This window comes from Leptidea sinapis, chromosome 31 (genome assembly GCF_905404315.1).
Source record: "Leptidea sinapis chromosome 31, ilLepSina1.1, whole genome shotgun sequence".
Lineage (NCBI taxonomy): Eukaryota > Metazoa > Arthropoda > Insecta > Lepidoptera > Pieridae > Leptidea > Leptidea sinapis.
Window position 1 is genome coordinate 6,848,197 of NC_066295.1, and position 19,564 is coordinate 6,867,760.

General features: G+C 38.0%; 1 protein-coding gene across 1 annotated transcript; it reads left to right on the plus strand.

The window, feature by feature from the left end:
- The first annotated feature begins 7,276 nt into the window (after positions 1-7,276).
- LOC126974094 (UDP-glucosyltransferase 2-like) lies at positions 7,277-18,495 on the plus strand. The gene is made up of 4 exons (XM_050821500.1): positions 7,277-8,136; positions 12,776-12,995; positions 17,394-17,610; positions 17,966-18,495. The coding sequence occupies exons 1-4, from the start codon at positions 7,318-7,320 to the stop codon at positions 18,240-18,242; spliced, it is 1,533 nt and encodes a 510-aa protein (XP_050677457.1). The 5' UTR covers positions 7,277-7,317; the 3' UTR covers positions 18,243-18,495.
- Positions 18,496-19,564: the final 1,069 nt, after the last annotated feature.

Consider the following 19,564-nt stretch of genomic DNA (forward strand, 5'->3'; position numbering starts at 1 on the left):
GCCTCTATCGTCTCGCTTTTTCGTTTCATCAACTTACAAAAAACAATGATTCGAAAGAACTTCTTTACTTGCACTTAAAAAATTGTTGCAACAGTAATTAAATACGTGCTGTTTTTATTGAAGCCAATCGAGGCCGAGGCCTAAAGGGTGCGTGGTGCGGTGTACGGTGCTCCCCCGTGCCTCCACCGTTACAACCGAGGCGGATCTTACAAAGTATGAAGCATTGCGAATATAAAATATTCAGATTTCAGAGTAATTACAATAAATTCATTATTGATCGACACTTAAGATATCGGTACCTATTGGTATCAAAACAAGTATTACTGGAAGTACGAGTATATAAATGAATCAACACAAGTGATTGATTTTTGAAATATAGTCAGAGTCAAGAAGTTTTCGTGAATTTAAAAAAATTAGCCGTTACCGATCCACAATTGCATGAAATTGTTGAAAAATTATTTGTCGAGTATAGGTACTATCGACGAATACATTTGTCAACATCGCATAATAGAATGCTACGTTGCCATTTCGCCCGAGAAATACGCAACTGGATTCAAGTTATTTCAAATTCAAATATTTTTATGCAAAATAGGATTTAAAATCACTTAGTGAACGTCAAAAACTACTCATTCAAAAGAGACTGCCTCAGACCTGAGAAGAATGGGCGCAAGAAACTCAGGGGGCATTTTTTTAAATATAAAATCATATTGTAGAAGCATATACATCGCCCAACAAAAGACTTACTAACTTGACCCAACCGAGTAGTAGGCATAACAAGTTTATGTTTGTTCCTCGTGTTAACATTATGAATGTCACAGTTTCTAGAAAAGTCCTCAATGTGCTTATGAACATACAGAACATTATCAAAAATGTATTGAGAAGCAACAGTCAAAATGTTTATTTCTTTAAATTTTTCTCTTAATGATTCTTTAGGACCTAGGTTATAAATCGCGCGAATAGCCCTCTTCTGCAGCACAAAGATAGTATTAATATCGGCCGCACTGCCCCATAACAATATACCATAGGACATAATACTATGAAAATAACTAAATGTAATATGTAACTAGTATCTATGTCAGTTAACCGTCTAATTTTCTTAACCGCATATGCTGCAGAACTAAGCCTATTCGCCAATCCTTCAATATGGGGGCCCTACTGCAATTTGGAATCAAGAGAAATACAGCAGATTCCACTGGTTTTACAACCTCTCCATTTAATAAAATATTCACATCTACATTTTTTAAATTTGGCGCGGTGAATTTAATATATTTGGTTTTATGACTATTTAACAATAAGTTATTGGCGCTAAACCAGTACACGATGTCAGATAGAGCATTGTTTACTTCTGTCTTCGTTTCACTTTGAATATAAGTGAAGTGTCATCCGCAAACAATACCACCTTGCGTTTTTTTTCTACAAGGTTAGGTAGATCATTTATATAAATTAGGAAGAGGAAGGGTCCAAGAATAGACCCTTGTGGTATCCCCATATCAAGAGAAGTCCCAGGAGATCTCCTGCCAATCACTTCGACCCTCGGAATCCTATTATTTAAATATGAGATCAGAAGATCGAGTGCAGATCCTCTTATACCATAGTGGCATAGCTTCCTGACCAGCGTTGAATGTTGAACACAATGAAAAGCCTTAGATAAATCACAGAAGATACCAAGTGCATTCTGTGATTCCTCCAAGGCCTCAAAAATATTCCTGATGAGTTCAACACCTGCATCCGTAGTCGAGCGTCCCCTAATAAAGCCAAATTGTTTTATATGAAGTAACTTATAAGTGTTAAAGTGAGTAAGCATTTGGCATAAAATAATTTTTTCAAAAATTTTACTTAGGGTCGGCAACACTGAAACAAGGCGATAGTTATTCGGGTCAGAAGTGAGTCCCGTTTTAAATATTGGTGTAAAAGGCGGAGTCAGCAATGTACGAGGTCGTGGCTGGATCAACTAAGTGTGCAAAGAGGTGTTTATATATATATAATATTACTCGACCAATCTATATATATATGTACCATAGATTTCGTTAGAGTAAAAGTGTTTTGTGACTAAAATTAGCTGGAAGTGCGAAATCGTAGGTAGTCGTATATTAAAAAATACTAACACAATACTAAAACAACGCGTATAAACAGACATCAAAAATGTCTAAGCAACATGTAGGAACTCATTTAAATTTTAGGATGGTTTTTCACATTATAACATTGTATTTTATTTTTTAAATAATATTTTTATGATGGTCCTATGATGTAAGAATAACAGCTGTTGTCTTTATAAGTTCTTTTAATAACAGAAATTAATAATATTAGAAAATGCTGCAGAAACTAAGGTACATAAGCAACTAAACATTTTTTTAAAAAAAATGAAGTTTCTAAAGAAAATGAAGTTATTGTGAAAGAATAGGATAATTTAATACAAAGTATGGCCTCCTCTGCTATTCAGAACTTGTCGGAAACGATTATTCACTGAATTAATGAGACTGTTTTTGTTATCTTGCGGTATTCGCTCCCAATGCAATTGTAGCAAATCCTTCAGCTGTTGGGTTGTTGCCACTCCGTCCAAGTCCTTCAAACCACGTCGCTGGAGCATTTCCCATGCGTGCTGCTTAGGGTTGAGGTCTGGCGATTGTGCAGGCCCGGGCAATACACGGATTTCATTCCCCTCCGCGCCCCCCCGGCGGATCAGACGTAGACACTGTGCTCGTTACTTCTAAAATTATAAAGTCGGTTATTACTAATTTTCAGATACCTATTTTACATCGTTATCAGATCAATTAACTGTGAAAAGTAGAATCAGTGGTGACAATATTAAGTGGTGCAACAAGCAATCATTTTGAAAATCATTCGAACATTGGTAAACATAAGTTATCAATCAACGTGTTGTGACTCACCTTTCTGTGCACTGAAACACACTTTTTACCTTATATGGTCATAAAAACAGCTGTTGACTCAAGGGAGTAAATTCAATGTGTCAACTTATCTATAATTTCAATAAAGCATAAAGTGATGTCGTGGAGGAATGGTATAACATCGTGAAAGCTAAGCACAAGACCTGAGATCGCGTCCGGTTCAGCCACAAAACAGTCCTGTGCATTTTATTTTGTATTTTTTGCTTAATTTTTTTACGTTTTGCTTTAATTCTGCTGACGTTTTAAATTTTTTTCGATTGGAGATGCTATGAAAGTAAATTATAATATGCCTAAAGGTGAACGATCTCCACCATCAACTTTAACTTTTGACGAACATCTTCAATTTTCAACACCTAATATGGATAAATCACTATCAGATACGGATATTAACTTGATGGGGAAAGGCAACAAGACACCACCTAATTATGATTTGATCGCAATAGAACTAGGAATAAAATGGATGACTCTATCAGTAATCAGCTGGATGAATTGAAGCGGAAAATGCGACAAATGCTGAATACCTTTACAAAACAGCACGGCAGAGAGGTTCAGCAGATTAATATTACCCTTAAAGAAATTAAACAGTCTAACGTCAGCATAGAAAACTCTATTGCATTTTTGACTGGGTAGAACGAAGAGCTCCATAAGAAAATTAATCTAATAGAGAGACAAGCCAAAGAAGACAAAAAATGTATTTCTATGCTGGAGACAAAAATTGAGGAAATCCAGATAGGAAACCGCAAATCGAATTTCATCGTAAAGAATGTGCCCAGGCGAAGCATTGAACTTAGGATGACCTCATCGAAATGATAATGTGTCTCGCCCGCAACTTGGACTGCAGCATTTCCAAATCTGATATAAAGGATATATTATATAGATCACATAATAAGAGCAACGAACAACGTAACGCACCTATAATAGTGGAAACCGGTTCGACAATATTGAAGGCAGAAGTCCTGAAATTGGGTAAGGCATACAAGATAAACTATCAAATCCAAACTATCCTGCAAACAACTGGGTATTTAAACCAATGAGGATAATCCCATTTTCCTCTCTGAACATTTAACCCCTAGGGCGTCCCGTCTACACTTCCTCGCCCGAGACCTAACCCGATCTGGACTTTACAAGTATTGCTGGACAGCCTATGGTAAAGTGTATGTCAGAAAGGACGACCAATCTCCATTTATTATGATTAGAAATAAAGACCAAGTACATCAACTGAAACTGCAAAAGTAACTAGAATTAGCAATTATTTCTGTAGTTACACGTTTGTATTATTTACATCTTAAAACAACAAATCAAGCGTCCCCTAGTAAAGCCAAATTGTTTTATATGAAGTAACTTATAAGTGTTAAAGTGAGTAAGCATTTGGCTTAAAATAATTTTGTCAAAAATTTCAACTCAAACGCACACTTAGATTCCACACAAACAGCTCATACTAACCACTTTTATACTAAATACATGTTTTCCCCGAATATTCCACCGTCTTCCCGTTGATCAACCATATAATATACGCTTAATCATTTACAAACTATCGACAGTATCATACTGTTACAAAAATGTTAAGTACTTACACAAATTTTACATTCTGATACTTTGTTTCTGTGAGCCCTCACTGTGCTCAATAAAGGTTAAATTATCTACAATTTAACCTAACGATAACATTTCTATTTTGTGTCTCCACCTGCGACTAAATACCATTTTGGCGAGTATTATCAAGATACCTTGTGTTTTCACCTCGGGAACTATACCAATTAAAATTCGCGGCGGCTTGTGACTTTTTATCCGACCTTACTAACATCACTTTCTGTGATGCTATTCAATGCAATGCCGAAGCATGTTTTTTGTTATTAACAATATCGAGTTCATGTATCACTTTACTATCTGAAAATATTCGTAGTATTAATGCAAATTTTCCGGGACTTTTAACCTTAATTGAGAGGATTCACAGCTATCCTTATATTATTGTCTTAACTGAATGTCGATTATCTCAAAATCCCACTATTCCTTTAATGGATGGGTATAACTATAACTTAACCCAAATTACACATAATCAGAACAACGGCGTGGTTGTGTATACCAAATCAACACTGACTCGAGTAATTGTCACGGAACCAGTTATACATGACTCTAACTGTCTATTAGTTACTTTGGGTATTGACATAGCTATAGTTGCCGTCTATAGACCATTCCCATTCGGAGACCCCTCCAGATTTATACAATCACTGAACACCCTATTTCAGCAGCTGAAGGCATACAGTAGTATAATTCTTGCGGGTGACATTAATATTGATATTTCAAATGAGTAGTCAAATGTCCATTCGGTTGACTTTATGGAAGTACTGGCCCACCATGGTCTTTTTTTTTGGTAATAATCTTCCAAATCATGATCGAACTTGCCTCGATCATCTCAACCTGAAGAGTCATCTACCTATTAAAATACTAGTTGTCGAGTCGACCGTCACTGGTCATTTTGCTATTGTAGCTGCGATATCATTGAAAAAGAAAATATCACATTGTCGAACCTCAATAATAAAGTTTGACGAAGATAAGCTGACTGAGGATCTAATCGGCATAAACTTTAAGTCTGTATATAGCTCTGATGATCCTAATATCGCGCTAAAACATTTATATGACGCTATTCTCCACGCTATCTCTGGTAAAACTATCAAATTGTCGAGAAGACAAAGACCCATTAAACCCTGGATTACTCCAGGTTTACTGAGGTGTATGCGTCACAGAGACAAACTTTACAAACGTGTGAGGAAAGAACCAGCAAACGAAACACTAAGACTTGCTTATAAGCGATGTCGTAACTTTTGCATTAACCTATTATGAAAAACCAGAATTGCATTTGAAAAACTTGAATTTCAATAAGCCGGCAACAATTCCAAGCAAGTATGGAAGACCATACAATTAATTACCAACTCCGGTAAAACGAAGTCCCCGGCTGAAAACCTATTGTGCCTAAAGGAGAACAGACAGCTTAGTGTTGATGAGGTAAACTCTTACTATGCAAATATTGGTAGGCAGCTGGTAGATAAAATACACAATAGTGCTTTTGCTGCGAGATACCACACGTCCGTTCTATGCCCCAACTCTTTTGTCCTGTTCAGCACCGACGAATCCGAAGTCGAACGCGTAGTCACATCATTAAGAAACAATAGTGCTATGGGCTGGGACGGAATCTATTCTGGGTTCTTGAAGAAGCACAAGAGCATCATAATCCCTCCTCTTACATATGTAATATGAGCCTGAAAACGGGAATATTTCCTTCGGGCTTTAAAAGGGCTATTATCCAACCTTCAAATCAGGTGATCAAAGTCATATTATAAATTATAGACCAATATCTGTATTGCCTGCGATGTCTAAGGTACTGGAAAAAATTATTAATATTAGACTCACTAAGTACTTAGAGTCACATAATTTCCTGTCTGCAAACTAATATGGCTTTAGGAAGAATTGCTCCACTGCTGATGCTGTACACAATTTAGTGGATCACATAGTCAGAAAACTTGACGATAAACAGAAATGTGTAGCACTGTTTTTCTGGACCTTGCGAAAGCGTTCGACACGGTTTCGATTTCGATATTGCTATCCAAACTGGACTCGTTAGGTATAAGAGGAAACCAATTATTCCTGTTTGAAAGCAGTCTAACCGGTCGATCCGAATGTGTTAAGATTGGGCCTTATACAAGTTCTGAAACTACCATTGAATATGGCGTTCCTCAGAGGAGCATTCTTGGCCCAAGCTTGTTCTTAGTATACGTAAACAACCTATGCAATCTTAAATTATATAATGGAAAAATATTTTCTTACGCAGATGATACAGCATTGGTATTTTCTTCCGGAACGCTGTCTGGGACGTATAGTGTTGCTCAAGATGGATTTAACGCTGCTAATAAATGGCTTAAAGAAAACCGGCTGACCTTAAACGTAGCCAAAACTAAAATGATCCATTTCTCTATGCACAACTATAAAGAAGAAGACTACTTACAAATCACTGTTTTACCAAATGACGGTCAAATCTCAGCTGGTATTCGCTGCATTGAGAAAGTAACATCCATCAAATATCAATATGACAAACTATTTTGAATTATTGCATTACGACATGGGGTGGTGCTGCAAAATCTCACCTTCTCTTGGTGGAGCGTGCACAGAGGGCTGTCTTGAAGGTATGTTGTTTTAAGCCTCGCCTGTATCCCACAACAAAACTTACCACAAAGAACGCATGTACTTAAAGGTTAAACTGATGTCTGACATACACAATACACAGATCGTGTAACAACTAACAAGTTACAACGGTCAACGAATAACGCTAACGTACTAACGTGTTTGTAAAATAAAAATTAAAAATCAAATCAGTCGGCCTATGGATCTGATAAGAGCAACTCGTGTATTGTAAATTATTATGAAGTGCCTCGGCCCGATATCTTTAATATTGTGCGCGTTTATTAGTGTTAACAATGTGGAGTCTTTGAATATTTTAGGAATATTTCCATATCCTGGTAAAAGTCACTTCTTTGTGTTCGAGAAATATCTCCGCGAATTAGCGGCGAGAGGGCACAATGTTACGGTCGTATCACATTTCCCATTGAACAAACCTATAAAAAACTATTATGACATCAGTCTGACAGGCAAAACTAAAATTTTAGAAAGTGTTTTTCCGATTGAACGTGGTTATTGGACTATTATTCAATCTAGCTGGTTTCTTGTTACTTCAGGTAGAGACAGTTGCTCTGTATTACTATCGGATAAAAATGTGCAAAATATTTGGAAGGACAATTCGCATTTTGACGTCATGGTTACAGAACAATTTAATAGTGACTGTTCTCTTGGACTCGCCTACAAACTCGGACTACCTGTAGTTGGAATCAATAGTCATGTGATCATGCCATGGCATTACAGCAGGTTTGGTATTCCATACAATCCCTCTTTTGTAACGTTCCATTTCCTAGAAGGTGGCACAAAACCTACATTTTACCAAAGATTTGAGAGAACAATATTCAACGCATATTTCAACTTAATCTACAAGTACTTCTGTCAAGCCTATGATCAAAATACTCTAGCGAAATACTTCGATGATATTCCGCCGCTAGAAGATTTAGCTCGAGAAATAAAATTCTTATTACAATATACTAGCTTTACATTAACTGGATCAACGTTGCTGCCTGCCAACGTTATAGAAGTAAACGGATATCATGTGGAGGAGCCGAAACCATTACCTAAAGTAAGTAACGCATTTTATGTACTCAACTATTTTCGAATTTTAAAATATTTTTTCGAAGAAGAGTCTTTTTGAAATTTGTTATACCGAATAGCATGATTATTTATATTAATTATAATACATCTTTCCATTAAGAACTTATTCTAATATACAAATTCTGTGTTATTACGAACGGTGCCAATCTTATAGAAAATGAAGCAAATACTTTTTATTACTTACTTATGTTGTAAATAATATAATAAGCTCATTTAGGTCAATAAAATGTTATTTTCTATTAGTGCTGATTTGTACTTTAGTGATGTCTTAACTTAGTAGGTTAACAACATTAAATTATCTAATTAGAGATTACAAATTTATTTTATAAACAACCAATGATTTCATTCTTATTTTTCTATATTGATTATATTTTTATTTATTGTAATATTTTTTTTTGTCTCTTCATATGGTTTTCCTTGCTAGTTAATTAATACAAGAAATAAAACATTTTTGACCGACTTCAAAAAAGGCGTAGTTGTCTGAAATTTTATTGTTTCATCGAAAATCCGTCTACAGGACCGATCTTTTTTTAAAGAATATAGGAAGGCCCTTACTTTAAAATGTAACTACCATTATAACAAAAACGGATCCGAGATGTTTTGCAATTTTCAGATCTTTGCTTTTTTCGAAAAGTACAATATGAAAAACTTACAAAAAATACAGAACTGGAAACATGTACATTAAGACATGGCATCTAAACATTTATTTTACAGAATATATATTTTTTTTTTTCAGTATGGATTCAAATCTGTATTAATTTTTTAGTTTATTACTAGGATGCTTGAAGTTTTTTCAATTAGTCAATACGCTTACAATAATTAGTCATATATTAAATAGAAAACAACGGAATACTCAAAATATGAAACGTTAGTATCTGAGGCTTAGATCTATAGAACGTACCACCAGTGGGCAGTTCCTTTGCACAGGAAGCCGGCTAGATTATGACTACCACAACGGCACCTATTTCTGCCGTGAAGCAGTAGAAGACAGGTCTTATGTCTCAAGGTGACGAGCGCAATTGTATTGCCGCTCACAACTTTTGGGTTTTTCAAGAATCCTGTGTGGCACTGCATTGTAATTGGTATGGCGTATCAATTACCATCAGCCGAACTTCTTGCTCGTCTCGTCCCTTATTTTCATAAAAAAGACGTACTTAGACTTTGATCAGACTTTACTTACGTAAAACTTAGCTGAGGGTAAGCTTATCATAATTTTTGATTTCAATTTCATTTCATTTTGACTGCTGAAATCATGCTCAGCTTAAGCTAAGACCGCCCAATTCAAAAGTCAATTTAGCGTTTTATCGCACTCGCCTAAGTTTTATGTAAACAAAGTCTTAGTTCTCCACAGATCTCAGCCTAAGTTTATCGGGACAATTTATCAAACTATTAGTGTAACTTGTCGGTCATGTGATTCATATGTGAAGATATGGGTGACTTTAATTAATGATAATATTGACACACTTTTTACACAATTTATCTTTTCCCAACCTAGACGTAGCCTGTACTATGGGTACAAGACAACGATATATTTAATACAATATACTTACTTAAACATACATAAATCATATAAACATCCATGACTCGGAAACAAACATCCATATTCATCATATAAATGATTGCACCCACCGGAATTCGAACCCGGGACCTCTAGCTTAGTAATAATAATTAATAATAAGCCTACTTGATACTTTACCTGAAGATGGTGAAAGAGGGTCTAAGCCGTATAATAGCATTACTTGAGATATTATAGTATTTTATTAACTTTTAGTTATTCCTCACCATTTGGATGTTTGGTGTTCCTCCACAATGTGGTTTTCAAGGAATTCTTTTTCACGTACTACAAAGCTGTGGAATTAGCTTCCTTTTGCGGTGTTCCCAGGACGATACGACATGGGTACCTTCAAAGAAAGCGCGTACACCTTTCTTAAAGGCCAGCAAAACTCCTGTGATTCCTCTGGTGTTGCAAGACTATACTATATGGTGGGCGGCGGTGATCACTTAACATCACGTACGCTAGTTTGAACTCCTCTTCCATAAAAAAAATTAGGTCAGTACACATCTGTAACTTTCGAAAAACACTTCATTGAATCAATGAAGGAATCATAATGCAATTAATTTATTGGCTAGACCTATACTACCTATGAACTCTGTGACGGAATCTTGGAATAGGATTTTCTCCCACTCTTAAATATCGGTTTGAATCTAAGGTTCGAATTGAAACTTTGCACTCTTATCAAGGACCGATGACAACAAGATGATAATACAATAATTATAACAGTCTGTCCCACTTTTACTAGGTATGTTGTCTGTTTCCTCCTTCAAAACGTCAGATTAATTTGAAACTTAACACACTGGTCAAAGACTGATGTCAAATATATAGTCTGTCCCATATTTCTTACCAAAAAAGTTATAATTACTATGGGTATGTTGCGATATGCACTGCGACCACTGTACAGTGTGACGTCAATTTAGTATACTGTGAAGCCGTTCCTTTATAGCCAGTTATACTGGTTACTGTTTAAAACGGAACGCAATCCCGTATACTGTCTGCCGCATTTTTTGACGCAGCATTCAAATGAGTGTATTAAAGTTTTCTAGTTCATTAAAAAAACTGTTGTTGGACTACTGTCGAATTAAAAATATTTGGGATTAAACTGTAGGTATTGTTTATAAAATTTTAGGCACTCGAGTGGGTTTGACTGATCACGTGATCAAAGTACTGCGAGTACCTTACCTCGAAAACGCCAGTGCTCACAGTAGAATATGGCGGCGATTTATGACGTCATATATTTCCCTAGGGTACTGCGGCAGTACACATGCAGTCCATAACGGAACGAATTTTTCTACAGTGATAGCACTGTTCAGTGGTCGCAGTGCATATGGGAACATACCCTGAGTATGTTGTCTGTTTCCTCCTTCAAAACGTCAGATTAATTTGAATCTTAACACACTGGCCAAAGACTGATGTCAATTATATAGTCTGTCCCATGTTTCTTACCAAAAAAGTTATAATGTTGCTTATTACGATATGAGATCTAACAGTAAATCCTTGGTAAGCGCATGCACCTTGCAGAGTCTTGAGGACCTTTAATCAGTTATACTTTCACCACAGATTCGACCAAAGGTTATAAAACTTTATTATTAGCAGATTCTGCATAAAATAAATACATATTATATTTTTTATTGAAACTATATTCAAGATTAAAGAGATGAAAATATAAGTTACGTTCTAGTAATAGAAGAGAAAATTCGTGAAAGGAAATCAAAAGCAATCGACTCTTTCTCTAGAGTTAACTTCGTTTTTTCTACACTTAAATAATTGATTTAAAAAAAAGTATGTGTGGACTTATGTTTGCACGTAGGAATACTTCTTTGTAACAAAACAAAAATCTTTAAAAAAATATCTGAAGAAAGATATGGTTCTTTCTTAATAAAGTAGGTATTAAACACCCAATAAAAATACTATTAAGCCGCATTATTTAGTTCACTAACGTTAATATACATATGATTAAATTAATTCAATAAAATTGTATGAAGAAGAAAGCTAGATTTTTTTTATTTTACTTATACAATTATACATATCTACATAACTTTAGGTTACCTGGAAGAGATCGCTGAATAGCGATAAGATCGCCTAATTGTGCTACCACAAGTTTTAATATGTACAAATTTTATAATTCTTATTCAAAGTTTTTTTATTCATTCATTTCATTCATATTGAAATTTATTTAATTTTCATCCATTGGTTGTGGTTCAATGGACATAAATTATGAGTTACAAAAGGGTTATGGTGGCTGAAGTTTGATACAAATGGTCTAGTTGACCAACTAACATCAGATTTCGAATTTGGGTATCGATGTGCGCGAGCGTCATTGAAATTCACTCTGATAATAATAATAAGTAGGTACTACTTATAACTTCAAAAATGTGTACGTACTTATGTACGTACACAAGAAGATAAATAAAGAAGGAAAACAAATATTGCTTAGATATTCGGGTCTTAATCAATACTTGTTATGGTTTTTAGTTACGCCAATTTGAATTTGAAATCCATTCAAATAAGCTGTGTAGTTGCGACTGGTAACGAGCGTTTGCCACAAACCACACTAAGCCACACCTTAAATGGTGCTCTACACGTTCAGCGAGTCCTCGCCATATGTGAACGAGCACCATAACCTTTACGTAATCAAAAAAAAATTGTGTTTGTACTTATGTATGCACGCAAGAAGTTATACTTCTTTGTCCTAACGAAATAAAAATCATTAAAATTATTTATTCCTCGTGCTATTCTACATTTTTAGAAAGAACAATTTTGTAGAAATGATGCAAAGATGGCTTTGACAAATAATTATTAAATAATGAATACGGCTGTATGGACTTAAACCCTTTGCCTGTCCTAATAATGGACGAAGAAACCAAAAAAATAACGAATGACGCAAACGTTAGAAAATTTAAGAAACCAACTTCAACCTGTTACTTTTGTGTTACAATGAAGCGCGCGCATCTTAAAATTTCACTCTCATAATTTTTTCACAATGCGCCTTAAGAAGTATAACATTAAAAAAAGGATTTTGCACTTAATTAATTTTTGGTCTTCATTTCAGGATATACTGAAGTTCATAGAAGAATCTGAACACGGCGTAATCTACATCAGTTTTGGATCCATGGTGAAAGCAGCTACGACTTCTAAAAACATAATTGAAGAAATCGTCGCTGCAGTGTCTAAATTACCTCAAAGAGTCTTATGGAAATGGGAGGGAACTTTGCCTGGCAACCCAAAAAATATTCATTTGTCAAAATGGTTCCCGCAGAACGATATATTAGGTATTTTACTCACTTCTTATTTTCTATGATAAGAAGAGTAAGACGATCATCTGATGGTTTGTGATTCGTTATTCCCCAGTAAAATTCTACGGGAAATTTAAAGCAGCATGACTCCGCGATTGCACTCGTCCCCTTCAGGCAAAATATAATAAAATTTGTGGTTGCACACTTTTACTAGCACACACTTAAGCGTAGTGGCACAAAGAAGCCTCTAGTGGGTTTACTTTTACTGATGTCAGGACGATGCTTTCTAATTGACGGAAACAGCAGGTACTTGTTAACGGTAACATTGACAAAATGATCCAAATCGTTACACATGACAAAACGAACTATGTCTTAGCAGGCACTTATCTTCATGGTAAGTCCAATTGGTTGGCGCTGGGGTGGGTGCCAGGATACAGTGCAGTCAAACGTAACAAGGAAGCTTATTCACTAGTTATGAAAAGTACAGAAAGACCTCCTACTGTGTGTTGTGTCGAGTTTAGCAGCAAATTTAAGCGTCGACGATCGCTACGCATTATGCTTAGCATCTTAAATCACTGTCCCTGTACACGTAAATCATCTTAGGTTACAACAGCCACATGTTACTTTTGTTGTTCATTAATTTAATTAGGCTCGACGCGATATGACAGTATTTCTTGACAATGTCTTTTTTTTTTAAGGAATAGGAGGACAAACGTGCGGGTCACCTGGTGTTAAGTGATCACCGCCGCCCACATTCTCTTGCAACACCAGAGGAATCACAAGAGCGCTGCCGGCCTTTAAAGAAGGTGTACGCGCTTTTTTTGAAGGTACCCATGTCGTATCGTCCCGGAAACACCGCACAAGGAAGCTCATTCCAAAGCTTTGTAGTACGAGGGAGAAAGCTTCTTGAAAACCGCACTGTGGAGGACCGCCACATATCCAGATGGTGGGGATGATATCCTAACTTGTGGCGTGTCGTGTGATGGTGAAATTCGGCGGCAGGAATCAGGTTAAACAGCTCTTCGGAACACTCCCCGTGATAAATGCGGTAGAAGACACACAATGAAGCGACGTCTCTACGCAACGCCAAGTGATCCAGCCGTTCACAGAGCACTGAGTCCCCGACAATTCGAGCTGCTCTACGTTGCACGCGGTCAAATAGATCGAGCAGATACTGGGGTGCACCAGACCAGAGATGACAGCAATACTCCATGTGTGGACCTGCGCTTTGTAGAGCGCTAGAATGTGGGCCGGCTTGAAGTATTGCCGTGCTCTATTGATGACGCCCAGCTTCTTCGAAGCCAATTTGGCTTTGCCCTCCAGATGGCCACGGAATTGGCAATCGCTCGAGATTTCGAGACCCAGTATTCCGATACTAGGCGCGGCTTTAAGAGAAGTGTTCTCGAAGAGCGGTGATACGACAAATGGGGTTTTTTTAGTGGTAAACGCGCAAACTTGAGTCTTCTGGGGGTTTAATTGGACAAGGTTCAATTTACCCCATTCCGTGACCTTCTCGAGAGAGGACTCGATAGAAGACACAAGTTTCTCCCGGCACTGGTCGACGATTTCCCGAGAGAGACCTGCATGGCCCGTGTATACGGCATCACCAGTGCTGTCATCTGCATAGCAATGCATGTTGGAGGTGTCCAACATATCATTGATATGCAGAAGAAACAGCGTAGGAGATAGCACACAGCCTTGGGGCACTCCAGCATTCACGGGCTTCGGGTTCGAGCAATATCCGTCGACAACGACCTGTACGCTACGCCCAGTGAGGAAGCTGGAGGTCCACTTGCACAAGCTCTCGGGAAGCCCAAATGATGGAAGTTTTGAGAGGAGCGCCTTGTGCCATACACGATCAAAGGCCTTCGCTATAACCAGGCTAACTGCCAGGCCTTCCCCCTTGCTTTCAATAGCCGCCGCCCATCTATGTGTTAGGTATACCAGAAGATCACCTGCCGACCGTCCATGGCGAAAGCCGTACTGTCGGTCGTTGATCAACTGGTGACCCTCTAGGTATACTAAAAGCTGGCGGCTAATTATGCTCTCCATGATTTTAGAGAGCAGGGAGGTGATAGCAATAGGCCTGTAGTTCGCCGGATCCGAACTGTCTCCTTTTTTTTGGATCGGATGGACAAGGGCTGACTTCCATGAGTCAGGGACTACGCCTTTGGAATAAGAGTGCCGGAATAAACGCGTTAGCACCGGCGTCAACTCAGGGGCACACGTTCTAAGCACGATTGGAGAAATGCCATCCGGCCCGCTCGACTTCCTGACGTCAAAGGAAAACAGAGCTCGCCTAACAGTTTTCTGTCTGAACAGTACTTCAGGCATATAGCTCTGACACCGCGGGATGGTCGGCGGTGTTTTTCCGTTGTCGTCAAGAGTCGAGTTGGAGGCGAAAAGAGCGCACAGGAGCTCGGCTTTCTCTTTTGCCGTATGGGCCAGGGTGTCATTCCTCATGTGCAACGGCGGCATGGACGGCTGGTTGAAGTTACCAAGAGCAGCTTTCGACAACGACCAGAACTTCCGTGTTCCGGTCGGGTAACTGGAAAGCTGCTCGCCGATTTTGACGACGTGCTTAGACTTCGCACGGGCGATTTGCCGCTTAAAAAATCTGGAGGCACGGTTATATTTCCTCTTAAGAACTTTGCAGTTCGGATCCTTTGTGCCCAGCGCCGCAACTCAAGTTCGATTCGCCTGTTTTTTGCAGTCAGATGCTGCTTTAACTGACGCATCGAACCAGGGCTGTGATCTGCCACCGATCGGTACTACAGAGCTTGGTATAAAAATATCCATGCCCTGGAGTATCACATCGCCTACTGCAATGGCGCAGGCACTAGGATCATCCGAAGGGAAACAAACCAAGCCCCAAGGGTAGGATGCAAAAAAGGAACGCATCCTATCCCAATCTGCTGACTTGTAGTGCCAAACGCGGTGGGTCGCTGGTGGTCTGCGACGTTGGCGTCGGATAGTTACTACACTCCTGACCAGGCAATGGTCAGACGTTCCGAGAGGGGCGTCGACAAAGACCTGGTAACCATCGGGATGTGTAGTCAGCAGAAGATCTAATAAGGACGGCATGTGGCTATCCACATCCGGGAGCCGCGTTGGCGACTCAACCAATTGGGACAGACCATACGCCTATGCAAAATTATGCACAGATCGCCCTGCGTAGTCTGTGGTACGTGATCCAAGCCATTCGGCATTGTGCCCGTTGAAATCACCCAAGACAACGATTTCAGCGTCAAGCACGTCGTCAATTGCCGCTTGAACGCAGCACAGAACGGCGACAGCAGATATCCTCCCCAACGTACACACATACCCCGGCATGAGGCAAAAAGTTGTGCTCAATTTTGTACCCGGGGTACGTTAAATATGACGTATCGCTAGGTCGAGATATCTGCGTCTCCGTAAGGAAACACAAGGCCGGCTGCGCCTTCTCAAGGTGGTGGTGGACGGCGATTAAATTGGAGTGAATTCCCCTGATATTGCAAAAGTCCACGTTGAGCGTGGAGCGGGGTGCCGTGGTGTTACTGCCTCGTTTGTCCTCGGTCATGCGCGGTTCTGTGCCCACCCCAGAATACGAAGGGCGGCCCGAGCAAGAGTGCTCGGGGAGGGATCCTCCGGCTCTGGTACGGTACCCTCCTGGGGTAATATCTTTTTACGGACCGCTCTCATAATTTGTGGGGGGGGGAAGGGATGGCCTCCGGTTCTCGACACTAACCTATGCGAAACATAGCGGCACTAGGCCGCTACTTCACGCCGGTATTCTGTGCGAGTGTGGTAATTAACCCGGACGAGTCTGGCCCGATTGTGCTGACGTCATTAGACGGCAGCGTGACTCTCCCACTTCTAAAAATGTTAGTCTGTTAAAAATCTATTCTGTCTTCAGTAATACCCGTAAATGAGACAGACAGAAAACACGCTCTTTGCACCGACTAGGACTGCAGTAAGTGTAATATCCTAGTTGCTTAAAAGACTATTTCATAGAATAGTTACATAATAGGACAGAACTATTACCAGGTCGTGTTTGTCAGTCTGTCTGCGACTGTATACATCAACGATATCCTTTAGCGGCCTATCGTCAAAAGATATCTATGTTATGATAAATACTTAATACATTTTTTATTTAAATGTTCCATACAGAACACATAACAAAAAGAGATTTTTACTTGGAATTGCTAAATAAAATTAATTCGCCTTTTTAAGGTACTGTACTAATAGATAAAAATAAATAGTAATGCTGTATAAAGTTTACTAAAATACAGAACCATCCATCAAACGAAATGTTAACTTCAATTAGCACAACTGATTATGATATATTTACTACTTAAAATGATTTAATATTACCAAAAAAAGTTATATAATATTATAATAAATGGAAAAAGAAAACACATTTTTTGTAAGTTAATAAATTCAACTTTATTTCAGCACACCCAAAGGTACTGGCGTTTTATTCACACTGTGGACTACTCGGAACTACAGAAGCCATTCATCATGGAGTACCTGTTATTGGCATGCCCATTTTTGGAGACCAACCGGCTAACGCAAAATTTATAGAAGAAAGTGGACTCGGAGTACAAATACAAGTGGCTGATTTGAACAGAGAAAATCTCTTGAAAAAGTTCAAGACCATTCTTGATCCAGAGTAAGAATGACCTATCTAGAATCTTAATTTTCATCCTTGCCGTGTGGATGCATACACATCATCCACCATTTAGTACATAATATGAAGGAACATCCTATCGCGAATAACTAAATGGTAGGAACATCCATATCCCTAGAGAGCATCCACTTCTTCTCCCTTTCTCGTAGAGTCCGGGTTTCTGCAGCGTAGAAGAAAACACTTAAGCTCGTACGGGTTGGGTTTTATTTTTCTTTTGTCATGAAAGATCGGGAATTCTCTAGCATATAAGCCATTTTATAAGGATAGTCTCTGTTTATTGCAATAACGTTAGGTAGTCGACTTTAATTATGGCCAAGTAATTGTTATTTGTTTTCAGATTTAGGAGCAAGGTGAAATCTCTTTCGAAAGCATGGCGTGATCGACCGGTGTCAGCGATGGATAGCGCTGTCTTCTGGACAGAATTTGCTGCACGATACAGGAACTTTACATTTACGAGCCCGGCAGCTACAGTACCTGCCTACCAATATTACGCATTAGATATACTGTCTTTATTCTTTGTTATTATCCTAACATTTATTCTTATTACTATAAAAATATTGAAATCACTTCTATCTCCTAAGAAAATCCTTAAAAATAAAAAGAAGAAGCAATAAGTATGGTAATTTTAGGCAATATAATAATATCTATTTTCTATGCAATTTGTTCAAAAATGCAAAACGAGTGTAAATTTACGATTTTATCTACGACCCAGAAAAAATATTTAACAAATTAGGTACCGGAATTAATAAAGTACCCCATACAGAGCTTGTTGATGGAAATTGTGTAAATATTATTGTAATTTATGTGACCAATTGATTGTATGATTGGTTTTGATTGAATATATAATAAATTTATAATAATACATAATGTTTAATTGGCTTTGGTGAATTTCGTTACTGAGTTTTTACTGGTATGCTACCAGTGTCAAAATGAAACAATGTTTAAAATGGATCCCATTTTGATGCTTACCATTTTTATATTTTATAATTAATGCATCAACTCAATATCAGAGTTAATATCTGTTACTATTATTACAATTTCAGCTCACGTCGAAGACTCAAAATATTGCAGATTCCTGTAAGTAATCGATATTGCTTGAGCTAGTAAATGATTTCGTTTTTACCTCAAGCGTTGTAAGCTTGTTGTTCTTCAATTGTTCAATTCGCCTCAACCAACTACTTTCGTCTAATCAAAGGTGTCAAATACCTATGTGTGGTCTTATAATTATGATATATAAATATGAGTTACTTAAGTAAATTGAAACAAAATGGTAAATTAAAGGCATTTAGTAAGTATTGCTTGATATGTAGATGAACATTATTTTGTTATTCGGTAGATTTCTCGTGACATGCATCGTCATGCTTGCTTAAATGCCACTGCTTGTGGCGGCGTCGTGGGGCGGGTCGTTCACATCCCTAAAATATGGTCGAGGGAGGCGATGGCTGTTCCATGCCTTATGCTCGTGAACGGGTGCTACTTGTGGTAGCAGGATGCTCTTCTTTGCGGGAGGTCTGCAACATTTTTTTTCATTTCTTTTATTTAATTATTTAAAAATTAAAGTTATTACATATTTTATTCAATTACAGGCTCGCATAATGCCTTTATTTATTTACGGTACCTATGTGTGGATTGATGCATCTACTGTACTCAATAACTCTTGTGTTTATAAGTATTAATTTACTTTTTTTGACGTACTTGTGCTTGCACATTTAGTTTTTGATGTTTGAGTATTTTTGTTGAATCACTTTGCATAATATTGAAATTGAAATGATTTGTAAATTGCATTATTAGTAAGAAATTGTAATACCTAATCTGTGAGTCAAATCAGCCACTACACAGAGCAACGATGTTGTGCGATAATTAAGGCGAGCGGTCAGTAGATTTCTCCTCCTCCCCGCGCAGTCTGCCGTGGTACCGATTCGTTCCATTACGAATT

What these genes read in the sequence shown, in the direction of transcription:
- LOC126974094 (XM_050821500.1), top strand. Translation starts at nt 7,318, where the DNA reads ATGAAGTGCCTCGGCCCGATATCTTTAATATTGTGCGCGTTTATTAGT. An exon ending in CCCGCAGAACGATATATTAG is followed by an intron (nt 12,996 to 17,393) that starts GTATTTTACTCA and finishes ACTTTATTTCAG; the next exon opens with CACACCCAAAGGTACTGGCG. An exon ending in AAGACCATTCTTGATCCAGA is followed by an intron (nt 17,611 to 17,965) that starts GTAAGAATGACC and finishes ATTTGTTTTCAG; the next exon opens with ATTTAGGAGCAAGGTGAAAT.